Here is a 27,108-nt window from a genome sequence, read left to right on the forward strand (position 1 = left end):
TGCTGTGCAGAATTTTTTTAGTTTGATGTAGTTCCATTCATTTATTTTTTGCTTTTGTTTCCCTTGCCTTTAGAGTCAAATTCACAAAAACACCTCCGAGACCCATGTCCAGAAGCTTAGTGCCTATCTTTTCTTCGATGTGTTTTATTATTTCAGGTCTTACATTCAACTCTGTATCCATTTTGAGTTCCTTTTTGTAATAGTACAAGATAGTGGTCTAGTTTCCTTCTTTTGCATATGACTGTCCAGTTTCCCCAACACCATTTATTGAAGAGAATTTCCTTTCTCCATGTACGAGTATATTCTTGACTCCTTTATTGTAAATTAGTTGCCCAGATAGGTGTGGGTTTACTTCTGGGTCTCAATTGTGTCCCATTGGTCTGTGTGTCTGTTTGATACCCCTCCAGCTGTGGTAGCAGCAGGTGGCCCCTTTTGCCTGTGTCCTCACCAGCTGGAAGTAGCCAGAGAACTGGACAGGCTTCCATCCTTGTCTCCCCAACACCTGATACCACCCTTTCACATATTTATTGGCTACTTCTATGTCCTCTTTTCTTTTTCAGCCTTTATGTGCCTGTCCTTTGCTCATTTTTCTATCAATTCATGTCTTTGCGTTTTTTTAAAATAAAGGCTCTTTTTTACGTTTCCATAGCAACCCTTTGCTTTCTCATTTTGAAATGAAACATTTAAAATGGAACATTTAAAAGTGTTTAAAACATTTTTATTTTTAATTTCTTCATTTATTTTTATTTTTTCTATATCTCTATTTTCCATAATAAGCATATGTACTTTTATAGTGTAATAAAATAAACACACACCATTAGGATCGCTACTATTTGAAAACACAAGCAAACAAAATAACAAGGGTTGATGAAGATATGGAGAAATTGGAACCATTATGCAGCTGCTATGGAGAAAAGTATGGTAGTTCCTCAAAAAACTAGAGTTACAATGCAATCCAATAATTCCAATTTTGGGTGTATACACAAAAAATTGAAAGGACTCAAAGAGCTATTTGTACACCCATGCTCAGAGCATTCTTCACATCAGCCAAAAGGTGAAAGCAATCCAAATGTCCATCAATGGGTGAATGCATAAAAAGAATACGGTATTTACACGCAATGGAATAGTATTTAGCCTTGAAAAGTAGGAAAGTCTGACACATGCTTCAGCATAGGTAAACATGAGAACATTATGGTAAATAAAATAAGCCAGTCACAAAAAAACATAGTGTATGATTCCACTTATATGAGGTACTTAGAGTAGTCAAATTCATAGAAACAAAGTTTCCTGAGGCTGAGAGAAGGAATGAGTGGGGTGTTATTATTTAGTGTCTGCAGAGTTTCTGTTTTGCAAGATGAAAAGAGTTCTGGGAATCAGTTGCACAACAATGTGAATGTACTTAACACGACTGAATTGTACACTTGAAAATGGTTACGATGGTAACTTTTAAGTTACTCCTTCCCCTTTACATTTACTGTGTGTATGGATTTGGTGTCAGAGTTATGCTAGCATTGTAAAAGGAGTTGGAAAGCTTTCTGAAATCTTTTAGAATACCTTTACATAGCATACAGATTGTATATAGTTTTAAGGAATCATTCACGTTATTCTCTGAACTCCTTTGTCCCCGCTCTCACTGCTAAAATTCTCTGTCATTCCCACTTTACCTGCCCCCACCTTGCTGCAGACCTTGGGCCTTTCTGCTCTGCATTCACCATTACCACTACTCTCTATTTCAAACTGTTTCCAGGGCTGGGACAGATCACGTTTTTAGTGAGGCCACACGTTATGGTAGCAATAGGACAGATCCTTAGGAGTAAGGTAAGACACTTGCCTCCTTTAACCTCTCACTCAATCTTCCCTCCTCCCCACAAAACTCCAGAGAAATTTCCAGCTCCTGTCTCATCTCTTTCCCTTCCTCCAGAGACTTCTACTACCCTTTTGAAGGCTTTTGAAACGTTTGTTTATTGGGTTTGTGTACCATTGTGTTCCTAAAGTCCTACCATATCAACTCCACTCTCATTTTGTATTTTTCTCCCAGATACAAAAGAAAAAAGACGAACAGAGAGAGTGGGGGCTGGTCAGGAGAAGTTAGGGAGGAGCCCATTAACTAGATTTCCCCATTGTCTGTAGAAGTCTTTAGAGAGCCACAAAATGGGTGTGTGCTTGCTTCAGTGACAGGAAGTGACAGTGATGTTTCACAGCCACCACCCTAGAATGCTCTCTGAGCACTACTGCAAAGAGCCTTGCACTGAGAATGCTGACATGCACCCGTGGCCCCAGCCAATCTTTTCTGCATTAGCCAATATTCATTTTAAAATATCAATCTAATTCTGCCTCTTCCCTGCTTAAGCCCTTTAATGACTTCCCATTACTTGGATGATAGAGACTAACCCTTCACTTGCCCTCAGGGCCCTGAGGAGTGAGCATATGCCCAGCATTCAAGCCACCCCAGCAGCCCCTTTCCCTAGCTTTTGGCTGAATAAAGACCTCAACATTCTTTTGGTTTCTCAAATATTCCAATTTCCTCTCTTGATCTCTGTCTGAAACCTGCTCAGCCACCTCCCTCTCTGCTGCCCCTAACTTATACACAAACCCCCTTACCCTTGAACTAAATAACTCTTATCCATTTTTCAGATCTTAGATTCAAGTTCCTATTTTTAGGGATGCCTTCCCAATTACCCAGAGTATATCAGAGTCCCTGTTGTATGCCTACAACTGTGTGCCTATTTTTTGAGCACGTACAGTATTTTTAGTTACATATTTCTATGCTCATCTAATTCATATTTACTCCCTCCACTAGACCGTAAGCTCCATGAGGGCCATGATTGTGTTTGTCTTGCTTTAAATTTTATCCTGGGTGCCTAGCATAACCCTGCGCAGAGTAAGCATTCCAAAAATATTTGTTGAGTCAATATAGAAATGTAAAGATAAGATATGTTTCTATTCTGTATCACACTGGGTCAGATGTTGAGGTGTAGGAAGGTGGCATCTTATTTTCCCCCTGTCTGAGTTTGAAGTGAACTTGGAGATAGATACAGGAGCAAACAGGTAAAGATAAAACCTTCACTGTTAGTACTAAAGAGAAATAATATAAGAAATCCCCTCTCCAGTGTAAAGGAATGGAGGCTCCTTGGAGAAGTGGTTGATTTCAGGTCTGGAGAAGAAACTATACAAGATGAGCTTGAAACATCTTGCAGTAGAAATAAAGACACTATTTAAAGATTAATGGGGATATATTGAAAGGACACAAGAGCTAGTTTCAGAAAGACAAATGACAGTAATGGGTCATACATAATTAAATAAACAAAGAATTCATGAGTCCATAATGATACTCAAAAAAGAAAGGTGTGGGGTGAAGGGGAGGAATGCTCTTCTTTACATAGAATGCCAGTTAAAAAATGTAGAAGAAATGATATAGAATTAGAACCTTGTCATTTGCAGCTACCACTGTACTGAAAGATTAGCAATGGATACAAAACCCATTGGGTATAAAGTTTGTTGGAAAACAAGATATTCATATTGTTTCATAGTTATCACCCTTCAGATTTTTTTTGGAGAAAATTAAATATGCATTGTACATTAGATAATGTATACTTGTTAAACTTCCTGGGAGTAAAAATGGTATCATGATTAAGTAGAAAAATGCCCTTGTTCATGGAAGATGCTTACATAAAAGTTGGGGAGGTAGGTGGTTAGGAGAAGATGGCTTTAGGCCTGTTGAGTAAGACGGCTTGCTCATGCTTCCTAATAGATGAATTCGATAGACTTACATTGCCCTAGTCACTTCTGGACAACCACAGGCTTCTCCCACCTTCTGTTTCCTTGGCCCCTTGCCACAGGACCTGTTCTTATAAAATTGATGGCTCAGAATAGCAGAATACATTTGGTAAACTTTGTAGGCAGGCAGATCCCACAGAAAACCCAGTAGGGCATGAGTTATGAGGCCAGAAACCCTCCTCTAGGGCGTGGTTCTCAGACTAGATAGCACGTTAGAATGACTTGGGGATCCTCTGCCTAGACCATCACCTAGAACAATGAAATCACAATCTGTGGAGGTGGAACCCAGGCCACCTTTCCAGTGTGCAGACAAGCTTGAGAATGGCTTTAAGGTGAGTCACTCCATGTGGAAATATGATTAACTGAGAAATAAGTATTCACTCCCAACATCAGTCAGCAAAGAAAAGCAATCCACCTGGCGCCCCTAGGTTGGGATAGGATACGGAAGGAAGAAAATAAAAAAGCTCTTCAGGGCTTCAGAGAAGAAAGAGAGAGGGAGAGAGGGCCTTGGCCCTCCTCCCATCCAGCCCCTACCCTGCTGCAGTTTCATTGGCCACAGTATTGTACCACTTGCTGATTAGTTCCAGTAGCTATTTTGTAGACCTCATAGGATTTTCTGCACAGTAACAGTTGTCTGCAAATAAAGACAGTTTAACTTAGTCTTTCCAATCTGGATGCTTTTTATTTCTTTTTCTTGCCTCGTTGCACTAGCTAGGACCTCCAGGACAGCATTAAATAGAAATAGTGAGGCCCGACATCTGTCTTGTTGCTGATCTTGGGGAGAAAGTTTCTGTCTTTTGCCATTAAGTGTGATGTTAGCTGTGGGATTTTCATAGGTTCTTATTAGTGAGAGACTGAAGAAGGTCCCTTCTATTCCCTAGTTTGTTAAGAGTTTTTTTTTTTCTTTAATCAGGAATAGATGTTGGATATTGTCAAATGATTTTTCTATTTCTCTTTCCTTAAAAAACTTTTTAAAATGTAAATTTCAAACATAACAGAAGTAGGCAGAATAGTAATATGAACATTCATCTACCCATCATCCAACTTGTTAGAAATTGAAATTTCCAGGCATCCCAAAAAGTCCTGAAGAATCGAAAACTCTGGAGCAGGGCCCAGTAATCTGTGTTTTACCAAATCCTCCAGGTGATTCTGATGTGTGCTAAAGTTCTAAAACCACTGCCCTAAAACATTAAGGAATCTTTTAAAAGTTAACTGCAACACAATTCTCACACCTAACATTTTAAACTGTAACTTTTTATCTTCAATATCTATTTAGTATTCTAACGTCCAATTGTCTAATTGCTTTTTAAAATTTTTTGGTTTTGTTATTTTTATAGTTGGTTGAATTATGATCTAAATAATGTTCACACACTGTGATTAGTTGATTTGTCTCTTAAATATCTTGTGGGTTGTCCCTCCACCCCCCACATTCCCCCTTCCTTGCAATTGCACACACCTGGTCATTTATAGACTCTTCCACATTCCAGATTTTGCTGGTTTCAACTTGTAATTCTCCTCTCCTCTATATGTCTTATAAATTGGTAGTTGAAACATAATGCTGAGATCAGGTTTAGGTTGCATTTTGGGGGCAAGAATTCTAGGTAGATGGTGTTGTCCTCACCTCTTTAAAAGCTCCAGGCCAACACTTCGTTCTAGCGATTTGCACTGCAGCTCTGTAGTTACTCCAGGCGCGGCCTCAAGCTGCCTCGCTCATCCTACTTTCTCTGTTCCCATCTCCTTGCATTCTATACTTTTCGTGGCCCTGTTTGGAGACCTGACTTGATTCTCCTTATGACCTTTATCTAACATTAGGATGCTACGTCTGGTAAGTTCAGCTTTAAGCACAGAACAGGCAAGAGGCTCTCTCTTCCAGGATACTGCCCCGGTCCTCAGGGCACTTCCTGGCATGTCCTGCAGAACCCCACCTTCAGCCCTCAGCTTGCCTGTGGGAGGGGATCAGAAAATAAGGGCATTTCTGTGTCACTTCTCTGTGTCTCCTCTCCCTAAACAACAACTGTCCGGACACCTGGAGTCAGGCCTGCATCTGTGTTTCAATAAGTCTCCAGGGTTCTGGTAAGTAGACAGGCTGGGGGCACTGCACTAACTGCAGAGCTACTCTCCCTCCTGATCCCTCATTAGAGCTGGAATCAAAGCACTGCCCTATTGTTAATTCCAGGAACAATCCAATAAGAGACTTTACAGAGAAAGCTAGATAAGAAAATGCAGTCAAACAGGTTTGAATATCTAGAAAGTCTCTCTTTAATTTTAAATAAAAGGAGAAAAATCCACAAATGGTACAGTCAAGCTTAAAACTAAATGCTATGTTTTTTTTTCCACTAAGAAAATCCTTTAATCCCCTCACTTTTCACAGTTGGCCTTCGCTGCCATGGGGTTCCAATGTACAGGGACTAAATTCCTGGTAATTTTTGAGTTGGCTCCTGTTCCCTCTTTGGTTCTGGGCTAAACTCCTTGTTTCTTTTATTTTCTTACAAGCAAAGGACCTGGGCCAGTTAGCCTTAGGGGTGGGGTGGAGACTGAGAAGGTCTGCTCATGTGCTGGTTGTTTGTGTTTTGTTTCTTGATCTGGGTGCTGTTTACAAGGATGTGTTCCGTTTGTGAAAATTCCCTAAACCCTATGCAGTTAATCTGTGGCTTGTCTCTATATGTGTTATAATCCAAGAAAAAGTTGAAAGATGACCTATGTCAGAAATAAAAAATGTAAAACATAAAATCATCATCATCAGTAAGGACAAATGCTTAAAATGATTTTGTTGTTTAATCCAAGCCAGTTTCAGTGAAAATAAAAGTGGCAGTGTTGCAGGCATACACAATAACCATTGTTGCCTTTGTCAGCTCTGTAAGACGGCCCAACACATGCAGACACCCCGCCCCAACCCCAGCTCACAGACCTCCCTTGTTCTTCAGCTGCTTTTGCCCCACACTCTCATTTGCATTCCACTCTGGCTTTGTGCTGCTGACCACTGTCCCAAATAGGGCTCTCTGGGCTCCTGTATTTGTTTGTGGTCCATGGGCCTTCGCTGCCAGGCTTCTCCGCTGCTGCCTCCAGGGGTAGGAAATTCCCTGTCAAATATTTTGCCCCTGCCCTGAGCACCTCACTACTTATGAGTATAAGTGTCTGGCTGCGAGACCTAGCGGTGGTGTTTTACAAAAGTTCTGCACATTCTCCCTCTCCTCCACTTTTTCTTTTTGTAAATTGAATTCTTTCTGGCTGTATTAGGTACATTGGCTATTTCAGGGACCATTTGTGATGAATGTTCTAAAAGTGAAGATAATTTTATCTTGCTTTTCAGATTTTTCTTAAAACTGAGCTAAGGTGCTATAGGTCAGACAACTGATCTACTAAAACTGGAGTTGATCATTTCACTGTTTGTCAGCTACCCGAAAGTGCAATAACAAGTAATGATTTGTAATTCTGCTAAGGCAAAAACTTGAGTCTTGTGACTTTGAGAGTGAAAATAGAAGAGAAGGTCTTTGATGGATGTCCAGAGTTTAAACTTCTAGGGACGGAACTAAGAGTGGGACAAGGCCTTCGTCCAGCTGTCCCTAGCCCAGGGCAGGCTGAGGAAGTGCCAGGAGTGGGCCGCGAAGCCCAGGCTTGGGTGAAGCAGCAGGGCTGAGAGCCAGAGAATCAGGTCGGTCAGGGTAGTAAGTCCTCTGTTCTCTCTGTATTCTTTCTTCCTCAGAGTCCTCATTTATCTGCAGGTCTTCAACGTCCCAACTCTACCCTGCCCTCTTGATCTAATATTTTCAACCATGGGTCATCTCTCTTTGGATGTTTCACTGTCAATCAAATGCTGCATATTCCAAATTCCAACATCTTTGGCCTTTAGCATTTATGAGGAACAGGTCCAATGACTTGGGTGAATTCTCAAATACCAATATAATATGTTTTCCACATAACATGCGTAGGCATGACGAGTAGACAACATCAAAGTCATATTGAGCAGGGGATCCCAGGTGGTTGGGGAGGTCATTTACAAGCTGGCTGACACGCTCTTGCATACCTGCCTTTATGATGCGATTGTGAAGGTTTCACCTCATCTAAATTAGAAATCTGGACATGTCATGGATCTTCGCAGTTCCTGGTAAAGAGTCAAACCATAGTCACCTCAGGAATCTGGGTATTTATAGATAACTCTGTGGGTGGAATCCATAAAATGAATTTTAAGCAAACTATTTGGTAATTCTTATGAATAATGAAGTCTCTTCTCAGGGCTCCTTCTTGCTACCCAGACAATTCCTGTTTCATTGTGGTTAATGGTTCAATCTTTTGCTAGTCATGCAGCTGACATGTAAGGCCACCTTTAGCTATTCTTCTCCCTCATCCTTTATAGCCAACCGTTCACTAAATATTGGCACTTCTGCTATCCCCTCTATTGCCAGGTGTCACTACAACAAACATTTGTTGAGAGCTTGTATATACAAAGTGTCTCAGTTTCTATTGTGATGTAAGAAATTACTATAAATTTAGTGTTTAAAAACAACACTCATGTATTAGCTCCCAGTAGGTCAGAGGTCTGGCATGGTGTGGCTGTGGTCTCTGCTCAGTATCAGAAGGCTGAAATCAAGACATTAGCCAGGCTGAGTCCCCTTTGCAGTCTCGGGGGGGAAAAAGAACTGCTTCTAAAATCACTCAGGGTGGCAGAATTCAGTTCCATTTCGAATCTCTGACTTTTGCAACCAGCTGGAGAAAACTCTTAAAGGGCTCATGTGATTAAGTCTGGCCCACCTAGATAATCTCCCCATTGCAAGGTCCACTGATTTGAGACCTTTGTCACACATGCAAAATCCCTTTCCAGCAGTAGCTAGATTAGTGTTTGGTTGAATTAGTGGGAGAAAGTGTGTATATCCAGGGCTGAAAATCTTGGAGATTACCTTAGAATTCTACCTACTATACAATGCAAGCAGAATTCTAAGAAATTTGCGTGTATTTTTCTCAGCTAAGTCTTTCAGTAACTCTGCGAAGCAGATGCCACTATTGTTTCCATTTTATTGGTTAAGAAACTGAGGCACAAGAAGAGTCTTGTCCAAGGTTAAGCAGTTATTGTCACAATACTCCATTGCTCTTGGAATTTCATGTCTGTATTCATTAACTACCTTTTAAATGGTTTTCCTCCTCCTACATCTTCCTCCTCTAATTCATCCTATATTCCTTGGCCAGTCCAATGTTAGTTAAAACATTTTTTCCCCCCGTTAGGTCACTTTCCCAGGTATAGAGAATTATACTTAGCCATAGCAACAAAGAGTCATGGCTATGATATGCCAGAAACTGAATTTATGCCCAAATATGAGAATCCTTTCAGCTATATCCTTTGTAAAGGTTTTATTCTAACTGACCATTGTAACGATGTGAGTGTGGAGACGGCAGGAGGTGTGTGTGTACATGAGAGTGATTATAACACCAGGTATGGAGTGTGGATTGTATCTTCCCAGACTCCAAAGGCAGAAGCAAGTACAGATAATCTTTTAACGAGAAGACATAACAGAGTAGTAGTAGGTTCAGAAGCAAATTTTATAGGTTAAATTGAAAATGTAAAAATTAGCTATTATAGAGTGTATATATATAATATACATATATATTACATATATAAGAAATTTGCTTATAGACAGAATGAATCTCATTAATCTTTAAGAGAGAAACTTTTCCAGTTTAGTTTCACTAGCTTATTCATTTACCCATTTAATAAACATTTATGGATTGTCACTGTGTCAAGCACTGTACCAACCAAATTCATTATTTTTTTCTACTGGAGTATTGCAATAGCTTCCTAACTGGTTTTCCTGCTTCCATGCTGCCCTCCCCTCCTATGCCCATCCCAGTCATTATCTACATAGCAGCCAGAGTGATGTTTAAAAAGACCTATTTAAGATCTTGACACTCTGTTGCTCAAAGCTTTCTAATGCATTTTTAACTAATTTCAGAGTAAAGTCCAAATTCCGTGGCCCATCATGTGGCCTAGAAAGCCCTTCTCCTCTCTGTATCCAACCCGTCTTCTCCACACTCACTCTACTCCAGCAAACACTGGCCTGTTCCCATGTTCCCTGGACACGGCAAGCATGTATCCACCTCAGACGTTCACATAGGCTGTTATTCCATCATCTTAAACAGCTGTTCCTTTAATTCATACAGATTGTCTACTAAAATGTCACTTCATCAGAGAAGTGACATTTAGCCACCTGAGCCAAAATAGCAGCCCCCCCCACAACCCTCTCCTCTTTCTTCTACTTTTCTTCCCAGCACTCAGTTACCACCTGATATATATATATATATATATATATATATATATATATATATATATATATGTACAGATCATGTGCGTATATATACTTTTAAAAAATGTATTATAGTTGGCTGATTGTCCCCTCCCCTACTAGGATATCAGTTTCTGGAAATAAGGGCTTTATTTTATCTACTATATTGCAGTGACTCGAACAGTGTCCAGCACATAGTAGGTACTCATACATGTTGAACAAATGAATGAATGAATGTAAATTCTCTTATTTCTTTGTGGCATTTATTTTTTAAATACTAAAGTAAAAATATTATTCAACCATTTCAATGAAATAGTATGGTTTTATATTTTTCACATATTTTTATCATTTCTTGTTCACCCATACCCCCTAAAATATGATGCACCCATTAGTGAATAATATTGATATAATTTCTAGGGGGGACATTTCCCCATCAAGTGGAGATGGTATAGACCAATAGCAGTGGAAATCAAGTCACGGATTTTAGAACTTTTAAGAACCTCAGCAAATGGACTGTCCTGATGGCTCAAATGCCAACAAACACAGCTGGATGCAGTGTAGTACAATTGGAAAGGCTATAGTCTAATGTAAGCAGTGAGTGACTTAGATTTCAGCAGAGGAGTTCTTTTGAAATGACCCATCCAACCAGTTGGGAGACCTTTCAGACAGCAGGACAGAATGTGGCAGTCAGGAATCCTTCTGGGAGTAAATGCACCGCTCCCAGCCACTCCCTTCTCAGTGTGATTGAGAAATACGACTTTCAGCCCCACAACATACTTGATGCCAATGTTGCTTTTTGCACCACAGTTTGGAATTTCCTCATGTCAGTGAAAAGTCAGCTTGTGATGGTGAAACTGCCAGTTCTCAGTATACAAAGACTCACCTTATAGATGTTCTATAGCTGAATCAAAGCTTGTACAAGGATCTTGATGGCCTCCCACTAAAATATGCCAGAGAAGAATATGCATAGTCATTTATTAAAATTGCTACGCTTAGAATGTGGAAATGAATTTTGATAATTTAATTGAGATAATAATTTGTGTGGGGGGTAGTAATCTGATTAAATTTATACTTTATATGCAATGAATCCCGGTTAATACAAAAATAACAAGCCAAACCATAATCAGAGGGTTGAAAAAGAATTCAAATGTGTGACTTTTATGAAACTCATTCCTGGGAAGGGTCATTTAGATAGACTTATGAAAGGTTTCTATCTTCTCCTTTTCCCTCTCCTAAAATGTGTCTTGCATAAATATAAATGCAAAATTCAACTTTATATTTGAAAATTATCCTTTTTGATTCTTGAAGGTATTAGTAAAAACCAACCCATCAAGCAACCAAACCAAGCCAAACCAAACTCCCTGGGCTTTCATGGAAGAAGGGCTAGGTTTAAGTCCAAGTTTTGTTAATTATTGGTTATGGGACACTTAACTTCTCTAGTTAAGCAAGAACTGAGATGCGACGAGATAAAAAAGTCCTTAGTCTCATGGAGTTTATATTCCAGACCAGAGCAAGTCACTCAACTTCTCTGAAGCTTAGCTTCCTCAACAGTTAAAAAGGGTTTATTCATATTTACATATCCAAATAGTTCTGAGGATCAAATGAGATAATATGAAAAAGTTTTGAAAGCTGCTTTACAAATGTAAGGATTGTAATTCATTTCTTATAAGAAGTGGGTACCTCTTTCCAAAAAGGAGCTGAGGCAGCTTATGATATATTTATATAATATCATAGAATAAGTAGAAAATAAAGGTAGAGGAATAAAATAATTCGCCATTACATTCTTTATAGTTATTTGGAATTGGCCACAAATTTGACTCTAAGTTCCCAGTAGATAAATCAGAGATAAATTTTCAGTTACAATAGTCATGAGTCTGTCAGACAAAATAAATAAACAAACAAACAAACAAACAAACAAACTAACTAACATTTTTGTGTGTGCTTATTCTACTGGGGTAACTATGGAGAGGGAGGGGGGATTGTGGTATGCTCAGGAGTGGAAAGCCGTAGGATAAACTATCTTGTGCTTCAATTTTACTTAAGTAAGTTAAAACATTTTTACATTAAATTAAAGGTATATCATTTATTTAAAATTTTTGTTTAAGTATCTACTATGTATCAGACATTCTAGGAACCTAGATGCGATGGGCTGAAAAAGGTCCTTAGTCTCATGGAGTTTATATTCCAGACCAGAGCAATGGTTTCCAAATGGATCAGAACCAATACCCTTTTAACTTTGCTAAAATGAAATTCACAGTTAATCATCCTACACATAATTAAAACTTAATCCTTTTATATAAAGGTGACATAAAAAGGAAGTAACTTATAATAAAGCAATATTCATTTGAAAATGTAAATAAGTATCTAAGCATGTCTACACCTAAAGATATCTTGAAATAGGGAGGTATTTGCATCTACTTATAGAAATAAATTTGAATAAAGGACTAAGTAATTATATTGCCTCAATATGTACCATATCCATGAATTGAACCATTGCAGATGTAGAATGTCACAGATATGTGTCTTAAAGACTACAGACTGTGTTGCTATTAAAACACCACAAGCTATGTTGCCATCCTGACATGGTTTTTTGACATGGCAAAGCAACTTTTCCTAAACAAAACAGATTACTAGTCCTGGAAACTTCAGTGTGTATAAAAACTGGCTGAAACCATTTTTTATTTAAATGTAAAATAGAGTTATGTCCTCAGCTCAGATAATTACAAAGAGGTTTTTCACTTACATGATTGCCCAGTGGGACACTAAATGTCATGCAGAACATGGGGCAGTTGTTGGTTGTGCAGCCTGACTTAAGCATCATAGGATGTCTAGCTCCTGCCCACCAAATACTGATAGTGGCCTCCTGTCTTTTTGAAAACCAGAAAACAGCCCTGCAAATGTCAAAAATACTCCCAGAAGGTGGGACCCCTTTATTTGATAACCATGATTATAGAAGTAGAAGACAAAAAATAAATTATTTAGATACAGGTAAATGCTATGAAGGAAATAAAACAGTGCAAGAGTAGGGTGGGGTGTAAGACTTCTCTATATAGGAAGGTCAGGGAAGACTTTTCTGGGTTGGAAGCATTTGAACTGAGACAAAGGGAACAAACTTAGCATGTTTAGGAACAGAAAGAAGACCACTGTGGTTAGAGCTAGGCCAGAAAGGTAGAAAGCACTGGCTTTTTAGGGCACGGAAAAATTTCCCAATTATTTTTATGCGAATGCTGAAAGACTGATAATCAGTAGCCCAGTTTAAACTACATTCTCAAAGACTGCCTTTGCAGGTAGCCTCCGATCATTTGACGATGTGCCTTTCCAGTAAAAGGAATATCTTGTCCATCGCTCATGACGGACTCTTAGGAAAATGCTCAGGGAGCATGGCCTGATGTTTTGTCCCAGCTCCCACTTGCACCACTGTGGCAGGTCCTGGAGGGACAAGGCTCTGAAATTCCTTTTCTCCTTCTGTCTCTTGTGCTCCATTGGTATTCCTTGCAAAGGACAAGCAGACCTATCCCTTGGAATTCAGAGAAAAGAAAAAAGTTTTGACAAGGATTAAATCATTGGAAGTAAAATGATCTTTATTGCTTTTTCTGATTATAAAATATGTATATATTACCCCAGGAATTTTTTGGACTTCCCAAAATGCAGATAAATACATACCTAACTAAACCAGCAAATGAAGGAAGGGTGTTAGGAAGATGGGCTAAACTGGGAATCTAATCTTTTACTAGGCTCTGGATCTTTTCATATGTCTTGTTTTGAGTACTCACTGAGGCGATCAGATTTGAACTTTTAACTCGAGTCCTAGGTATTGAGTGGTGGCCTCATTTGTTCTTACACATCAGACCACTAATTCCTAGAGGGAAAATTCTGAGCATCAAAAAGGACTCACAGCTCTATGGCAAAGCACTGAAAATTTCAGTCTGATACAACGTACAGAACTTAAATTCAAAGAACAAATAGAAAGCAGAATCCGGGCTTTTTTCCAGCTTTTCATTTTCTTACATGCCATTGACATTCCCCGTAGCCAAGTGCTTCTAACTACTTCTAAATTGTCCCTCCACTTGCAGAGGCTGTCCACTCGCTTCATTTCACTACCCACTTCTCCCAATCTTGGCAGCACCTCCGGGTTCACAGCGCACTTGGAAGGGCGAATAGGGATTTGTCTATCCAGTCCAGCCCAGCTTCGGTCACTGAGTTAGTTTTTCACAGGCGCTTTTGCAGAGAAAGTATATTGCGTGCGGGGTGGATGGGTCTAAGAGAGGACAGCAGCCAGGTTCGCCCTAGACATGGAGGAGATAACCCACGTACGACCAGTCCACACTCGCCCCTGGAGGGTGCGCAAGGAGGGACAAGAGTCAGCAGGCGACCTTGCCCAGGGTCCTTGTGCGCCCCCAGCTCCCTCCGCCGCAGGACGTCTGGGAAGAAACGCAGGCCCGGCCCCCAACCCCGCGGGTCCCGGTGGCCCCGCCTCTCAGTTCCCGTCACGTGCCGCAGAGCCGCCCAATCAGCGCCCGCTGCGCGCAGGCTCGCGATTCAAACTGCGGAGCTGTCGGTTCCGAAGAACCGAGTTGTCGCGGCCGCAGCCGCCGCTGTGTGCGGGCCATGGAGCACCGCATCGTGGGCCCCGGGCCGTACCGGGCCACCAAGCTGGTGAGTGAGCGTGCGGAGGCCTGGGCAATGCTGTCGGCCCCGCGATGCCTCGGCCTTCTCTCCGACCGCGTCCTGGTCAGTCTTCGCTTCTCCAGGGCAGGCCGGACCCGGTTTGGAGGGGGGCGGTGTTCTGGCTGGGGCGGCAGTTTTCTGGACGTTGCTTAAAGAGATGCTAACCACGATTGGAACCCAGGCTGTCGCGGGTGGGCACAGCTTTGTTCCCGAGATCTAGACTGGGTTCTCGGCAATCAACGGCGCCCCCGGATTTAAAGCGCCCGGAAGACGAGGTGACCACCCCCCTCTGCTCCCTCCAGCCTCTGTCTTCGGTATCCTAGGCCTGTAGCCGGGAGGAAGAAGACCCACCCTCATCTTGTAATGCTACCCCTTCGCTGCAGTCCGGGCAGGGCGTGTCTCCGTCCTGAGTGTCACTTGTGGTGACGCTTGAGGTTCTTTCTAACGGTGCCCTGAACAAAGGTGGATCGCCCTGGCCACGTTTCCTGCCCGTCGTGTTTCTGTTTCTGTCAGCACCCGCAAATGACGGATTGACCTGGAAATGAAAGAGCATTTGCATGCCTTGATGGTCCAGGGTGCTGCCTTTTCTCCTGGCAGAAGAGCTTTGGTGTTCAGAGTTCTGAGGTGTACTTGATTTCTTTATGACCTGAAGCAAGTAGTTTAAGTGATTTCTGTTTCAAAGGATTACCATCAGAGGTGACAATTTGGTATGTCCATGGCAGGTTTCAGACAGCTTTCTGTGAAAGCATAATGGTAATTTGGGAGGAAGGGACTCGCTCCTTGGTCTGTCACCACATCTAGCCACATCTTAACTTGGGAATTAGTATCATTGCTCTGTGCATCCTAGTGGATATCCAGAAAAAGATGAGAGCTAAGATCCAAAGTATCGCTCGGCTATATGTATATATGTGGAAAAGATGAGGACAGAGGGACAATGGGAAATATAAATAGGGTTCCTTTTCTTTCTAGAGCTTACACTATGGCCAAGCCAGAGCTAAGAAGGCCAGCTTCTAGAAGAAGAAATCATAGTTGGGGCAGATGGTTGTTTACTTTTTTATTTGGCTCACAAACCACTTTGAGAATCTGAAAAAGATGATCTCCTTTTTACCGAAAAATGCACATGTCACATATTCATGAAATTTTACATATGATTTCAGGAGGTTTGGGGAGTCTGGCATTGTTTTATTTGTCCTCACGATTCAGTGAGTCAGCAGTCTGGGCTGGGCTTATGTCTGGGGTTCTGTTGGGGTCACTCATGTGCCACCAGCGTCTGGTAACTTGACTAAGACTGGTGGTTTAACATGGCTGCTTGACTTGCTTCTGGCTGTTAGCTGGGCCAAGTCTCTTCACATAGAGTCTCATGGTTCCAGCAGAACCAAAAGAAGGTTTCTGCTTGTGACTTTTTGTTCAGATCTCGTTGGTCAAAGCAAGTAAAACAGCTAAATCCAGACTGTAGAATTTCAGCTCCATTTCTTGATAGACGAATGTCAAAGTCACATCACAAAGGTGCCTATAAACAGGATAGGAGGAATTTATCTTTGGAAACAATCTATTACAGACCCCCCCCCCCCCCCCGAATTATTCATTCATTTAAAGAAATTCAACTAGTGTCAAGTCAGGTTTTCCTTTGGGCTAGCCACTAAGAGATATGGCTGGTGATAGCAGGGAACCAATAGGGTGTTTTAGAACTGTTTTCATATCTGCTTCCACTTCACAATTGTCTCTACCATTTGAAAACATCTAGGGTCAGGGCTATTGGTAGGTCCACCTTTAGGGATGAGGTGTAGCTTGTACTTTATCAGGGTTTTCAAAGACTTGACTCTCTTTTGTGGATGGAAAATAATGCATCCTTCTTCCCTCAATTTGTTCACATCACTTATTCAAGGCAAACAGAAAGGCTCTGGATCTTGGCAGAACTAGTTCTCATTCTTCTTCCTGTTTTTAGACTAAAACAATTATAAATTACATCATAATTGGAAGTGTTTTTAATCTCATATTCACAGAATTGTATGCAGTACGACTTTTCATAGATGCAGAGTGCAAAATGGACAACCCACTAGAAAAATGGCAAGTCTCAGATGAAGAAATAAAAATAACAAGATGAAAATACAAAAATACAACCAAAACATAGAGATATCATTTCTTGTCTATAGATTGACAACAGTGGGAAGAATGATAACATCTAGAGATGGTCAAAGATAAGGCAGTAGGCTCTTACACTGTTGGTAGGAGTGTGAATTGCTACAACTGATTTAAATATGCTGATATGCTTTAGAAATCTGTTCTATCAAAAGTAAGTAAATCAAAGCGTTGGTACTTTAGGTTACATAAACAAGAATATACTTTTAAAACAAATTGGAAATAGCTGTATGCCCATCAGTTAGAAAATGATCGAATGAATTATGGAACTCATTTATTTACTAACTCTATAGGTATTGACACAAAGAGATCCATGGTATGTTAAATGCAAAAGCAAATTGTAGGATATTATGTACAATATGATTGATTTTGTTTCTTTGAAAAGGAAGCAATCAACGACAATAATAAACAACACACATACATACAAAGGGAAAAGTTCTGTATACGTGTGTATATGTTTGGTAGGTATGTGGGATTGGAGAGAGACAGGACAGACTTGTATATATTTCTGCATTTAAGTTGTTACAATGCATGTTATTTTGTAATTTAATTAACAAGTAGAGGGACTGCTAATCAACCTGAGTAAATTAATAGACTTTATTTATTTAATACATTTTATTTATTAAAATTTATTTGTATTTTGAAATATTGGGTCCCAGAGAGCCATGTCTTTATTATAAAGTACTATACATTAAGTAAGTTTAGCTGATAATGATTATGATACTTTAATCAACAAAAAATAAATGAAAATATTTAACCTTTCCTCTCACTCTACCTCCCAACATATTTGATCAAGACTAAAATGAAAGCTAGGCACAGTGTGAGGGATATAAATGATAAACGTCTAAGTTTTGCTTTGTCTTGTGCACCTGAAACTAATTAAAAAAAAAAAATTCAAATTAAGCTCAAATAAAAAAAATGAAAGCTAGGTGTCAGCAGAGAATTTTTAAAAATGTTAAAAATACATGGGACTCATTTAAAGCTATGATACTGTTCAAGGGTACTTGGTATAGTGAGCTGATGACTTGGGAAGGAGACTACAGAGCAGGGTTCCAGGCCAAGCACCTGAGTGACAGGTGCCGCTTCGCGAGTCCCCCTGAGTCTTGATTTTGCCCTAAAGTGTCTTTCCAGCTCTAGAATCGATTGAACACCCTAATTTGTTTTAAGAGGTTATCCTGGAAATTTTATATATTATTCTTATATTTGAGGAATGCATTATCTTTTACGAAGGGCTTTTTGTAATGATGATTTTATTTGACTTCACATCTACCATTACAACCAGCCAACTCATATTTACCAACTTTCAGGTTAGTAATCTAAAATTGTGGATTGCCCTTCAGTAGGATTTTATTATATGAGCATGTGTGTGGTTTTTTTTTTTTTTTTTATTAAGTATAATATATATAGGAAAGTGCACAAATTATAAGTGTGCAACTCAGTTTTCACAAAGTGAACACCCAGGTAACCAACACCCAGGTCAAGAAATAGAGCCGATCACTGAGAGCCAGGTTGTGGTCCTCACGCCCGGAGCCCTCCCCTGCCGTCCCCTGGCATTGATCTGGGACCTGAAGATCCCTAGACACATTTCTAGTTGCTTGGAGAAACCAGGTTTCCTAGTGTCTCTCAGGCTAACCCATAAATATGTCATGTGGTGTGGAGGTGGGGCTTGCTCTCTCTCGGAGGGCTTTGGCTGGCACACCTAGCCCGCTGACCTTGGAATATTTGTACCCAACTTATGCTTTGGAATAATGAGAATGGACGGCAGCCACGACACTGCTGCTTTCCTGCTTGTAAGTTTTTTCCCAGTAAACCCTAAGTTATATCTGCAGCATACGGCACTAGTGATGTGTACGCAGAACCCCTTGCGTGACTCAAATCTAAAGACAGGTAAGTAAATCTTTCATAAAATTTCATTTTTTATCAAATTCTCCTTTTGTTTTGGATTTATTACTGTAGCTGTTATGCAGTTCGGTGCATATATATTTATGACTATTGTTTTTCATCAATTGTGTATTTTATCATTACAGAACACCTCTCTTTGTTCTGTTTAGTATTTTAATCCTAAAATCCACATTATTTGATATTAGTATCAAATAATAAGATTCTCTTCTGTGTTCTTTGGTTTGCATTTGTCGCATTTACCCATTCCTTTTATTATCCCTATTGCTTTCTTTTAAATGTATTTCTTCTAAAGCATATATTTGAGTTCTTTCCTTTTAACCTAATGTGATAGATAGTATATTTTAATAAGAAATTTCAAATTATTACATTTAAAATAACTAATGCATCTTATTTCATTATGTTATATAGAAATACATATAATAAATATGTTACTCTGTTTTTATTTATTGCTTAAAAAGAAATACAGCATTACCAGTACCCCAGAAGTACCTTCTGACCTCAGTTTCCACCTCCATACAAATTAAGCATTATTATAATTTCTAATGTCATGGATTAATTTTGCCTGCTTTTTAATTTTAAGTGGGACCATGTAATATTTACTTTTCATATCTGGTCTTATATCAGTATTACATTTTATCTATGTTATTCATCTATTTTATTGCATGTAGCAATATTCCATTCATTTTCACAGCTGTACAGCATTCCATTGCATGAATAAATCACAATTTATCTGTTCTGATGTTGATGGACATTTGGGTGGTTTTTGCCTATTAAGAATAGTGCTGTTATGAACAGTGTGTTTTTTGGTGAACATATGTATGCATTTCTGTTGGATATACACTGTGGAATGGAATTGCTGGGTAATAAGGTGTGTAATAAGGTGTGCATGTATTTAGCTTTTATAAATATTGCCAATCTGTTTTCCAAAGCAATTGTACTGATTTATTACCTCCAGCAATGTATGAGATTTCCATGCTCCACATTCTATCAGCACTTAATATTGCCTATTTTTTTCATTGTAACCATTCTGTAGGCATGGAGTGGATTGCATTGTGGATTTCTTTTGCATTTCACTGATAATTAATGAGGTTGAGCATCTTTGCACATGTTATGGTAAATTTGGAGATCCTTTTATATGAAGTGCCTGTTGAAGTCTTTTTCCATTTTTCTATTGGAGTGTCTTTTTTCCTTGATTTGAATTTTTGTTTTGTTTTGTTTTAGAAATTCTGGTCATATGTTTTCCTACTCTATGGCTTACCTTGTTTCTGTGTTAGTTTTTAAGAGGTTAAAAAATGTTTTAAATGTGTGCCATCTTAATTTAGAGCATTGCTTATAACAGTGTTAAATGAGGTACGAAGATTAATATGCATAAGGCAAAAAGACGTTTGGATTTGACCAGGAGAAGACATGATTGGGAGTCAGAGTGGAATTAAATTGCATGAAGTTAGAAGGTGGTTTTAAAAAGCAGAAAAAGTGAAAGACCAATTAAGCATTTGCATATTAGATACCTACTATGTGTTGTACACTGTGCCACATGTCCAGGGTGCATACTGTTGGTGGCAACCTCTTTGGGAGCTTCCCAGTGTAATCTGAAACTGGCCCCCATGCATGGAGGGCAGGGAGAGACCAAAGTAAAAGGCAGACCACTCAATATTTGTAGGTGGTAGGTTTAATAAGTAAGGAAACTTACATATGAGAGTTATCTTGGGTGGCCTCAAGACGAGTAGTTTATGGCACCCACCCATCCACCCACCATATCTTAAAGTTTATATAGGGGCCTAAACTGGGGTCAGTCACGTACCCAAGAAGCCCTGACTGGGTTTAGGCATGTACACAGTCCAAATAGTCTCATTACCACATTTCTATGTCAAGGCTGTATCCTTGGAGCAGCTTCTGGGAGCAGGGAATGCCAGGGGCAATGCACTTCCGACCTCAGTGGAGGGAGTCAGAACCTCCAGTTGCCCAGGTCCAGTTTGTGGGTCAAATCGGTGGTCATGTCTTCTTGATAATCTTCCCCAGCACATGCCTGCAAAGACCCTACTTCAGCCCTTTAAGCACCTGGGTATACTCATGAATTATTACTTGGCTAAGAAAGTTAGCCATCAAAGAAGAGAAATGTGACAATAATTGCAGACGTGGTTGGGCAGTAGAGAATAGGGAGAGAAATCTGGAAGAAAGGCCTGATCAGAAGGGAAAATAAGGAACTATTGTTGGTCAAAATAAAAAGAATATATTAAGATCAGAACATACTGAGATCAAACACTATAGTTGAAAAATAAAAGGTGAAATCAGAAAATTTGATTTGAGTAGAAAAGGAGGTGAAAAATAAAATTCAGAGTTTGCGAAGTGACATACCGTGTTTTTCCAAAAATAAGACCCAGCCAGACAATCAGCTCTAATGCGTCTTTTGGAGCAAAATTTAATATAAGACCCGGTCTTATATTGCATAAGACCGGGTCTTATATAATATTATGTAAGACCCGGTCTTATATTAAAATAAGTCCAGGACTTATATTAATTTTTGCTCCAAAAGACGCATTAGAGCTGATGGTCCGCCTCGGTCTTATTTTTGGAGAAACAGGGTACTTGAAAGAGAAGAGGGAATGGTCACGAGAATGTCAACCGATGATTGTTGGCACCAATTCGACACTAACAGGAATCACCAATTTGAGGTGTGGTGAAGAAGAAAACTTTATTCGTGCAGATAACTCAGCTGTGGAATAGCATGGCTGTGAGGCAGTCCTGGGGTGAGGTGGCAGTCCTGGGGTGATGAGGTCTCTTTCTGGCTAGACAGCTCTGCTCTGATCTGCCTACCCTGCTCTGCTCTGCTCTGGTCTGATGAGATGTCTTTAGTGTTTCAGCTCCAGCAGGGGAAATACAGTCTTCAGTTTTCGTTGGAAAGGGAAGGGCTGCTCTCAGAGCAGAGGGGAGCTGACTTAAATAGAGAATTTCCTGCCCCTGTTTCCTGATTGGTCCGTCCTATTGCGCATGAGGACTCCAAATCCTTGGGGTTTGATTGGTCCAAATGACACTGCTTTGGTTGATCAGAATGGAGCTGTTCTCATTGGTCAGTGAAGATGCTAATGTAGCTGCACAGCTCTGATTGGACCGAGAAAGCCTCAGTCCTATTGGTTGAAATACAAGTGCAGGAACTCCTTTATAAGGGCTGACTCAGATGTCAGGAACACAGTACAGGGAGGCAGTTCAGTGTGGGCTTCTGCCTGAAGTACGGTTTGCATGATAGGCCCCTGTTTAGAAGCAGCTGCTAGGCTCTGCTTTTAAATGTTGGTCTGGGTAGCCACCAGGAGCTCTTCTTGGTACTATCTTCTTTCTCAGGGTCCACAGACTTAGACTATGAGTTTTCAGGACCTTTAGGAAGATGGACGGGGCGATTACGATCCTAAAAAGATGTTGGGAGTAATTATGTATGAAGAACACCATATGTGAACATTTCGTTTAATCTAGGGATGAGTGTTGAAGGTGTGGGTGTTGAGTGTTTTGGTTTGTTTGTTTTAATAGGAAAATGTTCTGCAGAATTTTAAAATATGCTTTGACATCAGGCACTGTATATTGTGTATCTCTCTTCCTCTCCCCATACAATACCTTTCAGGTAATAAACAGTAAATAATTAGTGAGGTAACGTTATATTAACATAGGGTTCCAAGAAGTCAATCAAGCTTATTGAGCTCACTTACCATTATTTTTGATCATATGTTTCTCATTAATGTAAAAATTTATGTTCAAATAATAGGAGAACGTGATGGCAATATCTCCAGTAAATATTTATTGAATGAATAAATTCATTTTTAAAAGTTATTTTTTCTTTAGAGTACGAAGCTTGTAAACATAAAAATTTCAAGGTTCCATCTGTTATTAAGGCAGTCTTCCAAATAGAAAAATTGCATTCGTCTCAAATATTTTGGATGTAAAAACCTTTAAAAAATCAGTTGATTACTAAATACCTTTTTTTTTTCTCCTAGTGGAATGAAACAGTTGAGCTTTTTCGTGCTAGGATGCCATTGCGGAAACATCGCTGTCGTTTTAAAAGTTATGAACGTTGCTTCACGGCGGCGGAAGCTGTGGATTGGCTACATGAGCTGCTGAGGTGCAGTCAAAACTTTGGCCCTGAGGTGACCCGCAAACAAACTGTCCAGCTGCTTAAAAAATTTCTGAAGAATCATGTTATTGAAGACATCAAGGGAAAATGGGGTCAGGAAGATTTTGAAGACAATGGTCACTTGTACAGGTAACGGCAACCAGTAAACCCTCAAGGGGAGGAGTGTGGGAAGGACAAGTGGGTCTGGTCAGAGTCTATTGAAACTTTCTCATGTGAAAGAATTTACCTTGCCCCTTGGAGGGATGCTACTCCTTGGGATTTGTTGAGTGGAGAAGTGAATGTGTAGTTACAATAAAACCGATTTCAATGTTTCTTGGCTCCATAGAGCACCCCATTGCAGTCTTTTGTTGCAGTGACTTTTCAGTAAGGAAATCTTTTCATCCTTTTGGGCACCTGAGAGAATGGCTACAATAGCTTAGCCCTAGAGAATCTAAAAAGGGTGAAACAGTAGCTCTGGGTTGGGTCTTTGTGAGCAATGAGAAGGTGTACATTCAGGGGGTTAGTGGCAGAGTGGGTCTGATCTTTAAGCAGAGCTCAGGGCTCATATGAAAAATTGTACTATAATTCCCTGTTGTCTCAGCTTAGCGCTGCCAAAGCATGTCTGCTTTTCGCCAAGCATTTTTGCTCACGTTTCAATGCTATTTTATGATTGAACACTTACCACCAGATAATCTGAGGGCAATGGATGTCTCTGCTTGTACTTCCATTCCCACTGCATGCGAGGCTGTTACTGTGGAGGTGGAAGGGACCTACCTAATATTCAGGTAATGGGAGAAGACTAAAGAGGAATGAAGTCACTCAAGTCCAGAAAAGAGAAATTGTTGAGTTATCTACAGAGAGGCCTTCCAAAGTGCTAAGAAACGGGAATTAAAAGAAAAATGGAGACTGTGGACTCTTAATATTTGCTTGCTTTTATTCCAAGAGAAAAATAAGGACTGCTCTTACAACACATTTAGTGAGGGCATTTCGGGGCCACCGGGACACCTGGCTTTGAGCATAGAAAACCTGACTCTTTCCTCCCTGAACCGTTTCTTTGGCTTCATTGAGAATAGCTGCTGAGAAAGGCTGCAGAGCAGGGAGAAGGGTGGTCACCTGCGCCAAGGCTAAGACCAGACGTTGCTGTACATTTAGTGTCTAACTTCCTCATGGGGCTTCATCAGCAATCTTCAGCTTCTAGATGTCAGGATTGTCATCTGGGCAGTTAGTCATTTCTCCATTTGACAGTTATTTCTGGCTTGCTGATCGAACTTGTAATTAGGATTGTGGGCGATTTTAGCCTCTTCTGAGGCCGTCGTGCTTTTTAGCATCAGGCAGTGGACACTCTAGCCCGGGTTCCACATGCTGCACTTCACTGGGAATTCTGCAGTGATCATTTCTCTTGGGAAACTAACTGCTCATATACCATCAAGATTTAGCGAGCACACTTCTGAAAGATTCCCTGGATGAGCAACTTCCAGTCTGTTCTATCATGGCCTTACCTTCGATGCCTTTCATTGAGTCTAATGAGGCTTTTAGAGTCATCAGACCTGTAAAATAGGACCATGCTCTAGGCGGCCACCCAGCATCGACTGTGAGAGCATGTTCACTTCAATGTGAAGACTTCTTCCTGTGTTCCCCTTTAAAAAACAGAGTACACACACAGATTCCATTCATCTGTGAAATAATGATTTTCCTCTTGGTTTCTCCTATACAATATTTGTGAGCTATAGAGGGAGCAGTATTTTCTTTCATTATTTACTATCTGAAAACTCACAGCCTTCCATTTTCCTGAGTGGAATTTTGTAAGTTAACCCCTGAGGTTTGATGTTCTCAGATGAATCTGGAATGAAATCTATGTAGACACGTAAATGACTATGGAGCATCTGCCTTGAATTGAGGATAAGCTACTGAGTGTGGAGGCAGCTGCTGCCCTCAGACAGCTTCCGGACTGCTGCTCCGTCAGGATCCTGAGGGTTGCATGCCAGGTGCTCCAGGCAGGAGGGGGGCAGCCTTCCCTACTTGCTCTATTTCCAACTGCTTTTTGTAGTTGAGCAGTACTACAGCCAAATTATAAGGAAAGCAGATGAGGGAGGTTAGGAGCTAGAGGAAGATTAGATTTGCAAATAGATGGAGAGTCAGTAAGGTGGAGGAATTCTAGAACATGCTTCTAAATCTCAAGTTTATGGAAGAGGAGCCTTTATAAGTAGTATTAAGAAGACTGGAATGGGCAGTTGAGAGTTCTTGCTGGGGAGGAAGGAACTAAAATTCTAGAGCACCTATGATGTACCAGATGTGTTGCATTAATTGTCATTTAACTCAACACCTATAGATGTAGGTGGTATTCTAATTTTAAAGATTAGGAAATTAATAAAGCCAAAGTTACTAACTTCTCCAAAGTCACTCTGCTAGTAGTGAAAGTGAGCTGAGGTCTCTTTCTTTGAAGCCCGTGTTGTGTGTGCCAGACTGCCTCCATTTCTACAACATGAGGTTGACCTAGCTTTTTAAATAAATTAGCAAGTGAATGAGTAAACACACAGAAAAATAAACAAGAAGCATTTGGTGTAGTCACCACATGTTTATATAGTCACAGAATTCTAATGATGTATTATTAAGTACTATATATGAAGTGATCAGCTGTCTTCAAGAAGTTCTCAAATAAAGGCGGTAAGGTAAACATAATCAGCCTAAATGTATAAATATCGCAGGGGATATGTAGTTTCCTGGGTCTGAGAGTTAGAGCAAGGCATAATTAGAGAAAGCTACATGAAATATAAAGGCTCTTACAGTATTTTTTAAAAGACAGATTGTATATACACACACATATATATTGGAGAATTTTATAACAAAGATGATGAATTAAGCTTCTATCTTGGAATGTGTCAAATTTTATTTCTAGTTTAAAAAAATGTATGTCATGTTCTGTGACTGCATGGACATTTGACAATGATTTTTTTTCTCAAGAATCAAAGAGCTGAGTATAGAAGATAGAAGAAAATAGTGAATTTTAGTGTCAGAAAGGAAAGCAAGATCCTAATATCTGAATGTTCATAATAATCAGAGGAGATGTTGCAGAGAAGTACCCAGAGCTATTAACTGAACCACTTCTTTCTGTTACTAATGCAGATGACTAGAAAGAGTTCTGGGTTTGCTGCTAGTGAAGACAACTTGAGATTGCACTGAACGGTTCTCATAGTTGAGTCTGAGGCCGTTTTCTGCATCTGAGAAAACTTCGTGGCCCTAGACTGCTGATAAGGAAAGCCAGTTACACTACCTTGTGTTTTTATAAGAAATTTCAGTTTATGAAGCAGTTTCTCTTCCATGATCTCATTTGATCTTCACAAAAACCCTGTGAGGTGGACAGGTATATATTTCATCCTCAGAGAACCAGACACTTTTCTCTCTGAAACATCTAAACAAAACACTAGACATGTTCTAGTTAAAGAGATTCTCTACTGATCATTGAGTCTGCCCATTTATGTATGTGAACAGACAATTATGTAGGATTATTTAAAGCTAATGTAATGGGTTATATAGATAGAGAAGTGTGTATTATGATAATTGCTTGTTTTGGACTATTTAATGAAGAAAGTGTTTTGCCTAGTGTCGGTCTTTAGCAGGAAGGGATCCCCATCCTGGAGCCTACACCTGGCCCTTGACCTGCTGTCACTACAATGCAAGCTCTGGTGGGTGCTTGTAACTGAGCAGGTGTCTGTGGTTTAGATGTTCTGAGCCAGGAAGGGAGTCACTGGCTCAGCTGTAGTGCTTGAGAACTAATGTGTAGAGAACCATTTTCTCTTTATTTTCGTACCTCTCTGTGTTCTTTTTATTTGTTCCTTCTCTTTTTCCTTCTTTGTTCTATCTCTTTATGTGTGTCTTTCTCATGTTCTCTTCTTTTTATTTTCCTTTTTCTTTTTCTCCGACTTCATTTTTCTCTTTTTCTTTCTGTTCCTTTCCCTGTATATTTGCTTTTTTCTTTTCCTGGCCTATTTCCAAAATACTGATTTTAATTTGAAACTAAAATTTGTTATGTAGATATCGTCAACTTTATTGAATACTGTTACTTTCACAGTTCTTAATTAAAAAGAACAGAGGACCCATGCTACCGAGATTTAAGACTTGCTATATAAAGCCACAATAATGAAGATTGTGGTGTTGGTGAAGAGATAGACGCTTGGATCAGTGGAACGGAAGAGATCCCAGAAACACACTCAAATACGGCCAGTTGATCTTTGACAAAGGTGTAAAAGCAACTTA

The 27,108-nt window shown here is 39.9% G+C and overlaps 1 protein-coding gene across 1 annotated transcript in view; it reads left to right on the forward strand.

Annotated features, from left to right (window-relative positions):
• The first annotated feature begins 14,399 nt into the window (after window positions 1-14,399).
• Window positions 14,400-27,108, forward strand: part of DEPDC1B (DEP domain containing 1B) — a 54,467-nt gene continuing 41,758 nt past the window's right edge. The window contains exons 1-2 of the mRNA XM_019742994.2: window positions 14,400-14,705; window positions 22,739-23,004. Coding sequence (XP_019598553.1) covers window positions 14,658-14,705; window positions 22,739-23,004 — 314 coding nt within the window. The 5' untranslated portion in view covers window positions 14,400-14,657. The remainder of the gene's footprint in view (window positions 14,706-22,738; window positions 23,005-27,108) is intronic.

This window comes from Rhinolophus sinicus, linkage group LG03 (genome assembly GCF_036562045.2).
Source record: "Rhinolophus sinicus isolate RSC01 linkage group LG03, ASM3656204v1, whole genome shotgun sequence".
Classification (NCBI taxonomy): Eukaryota; Metazoa; Chordata; class Mammalia; order Chiroptera; family Rhinolophidae; genus Rhinolophus; species Rhinolophus sinicus.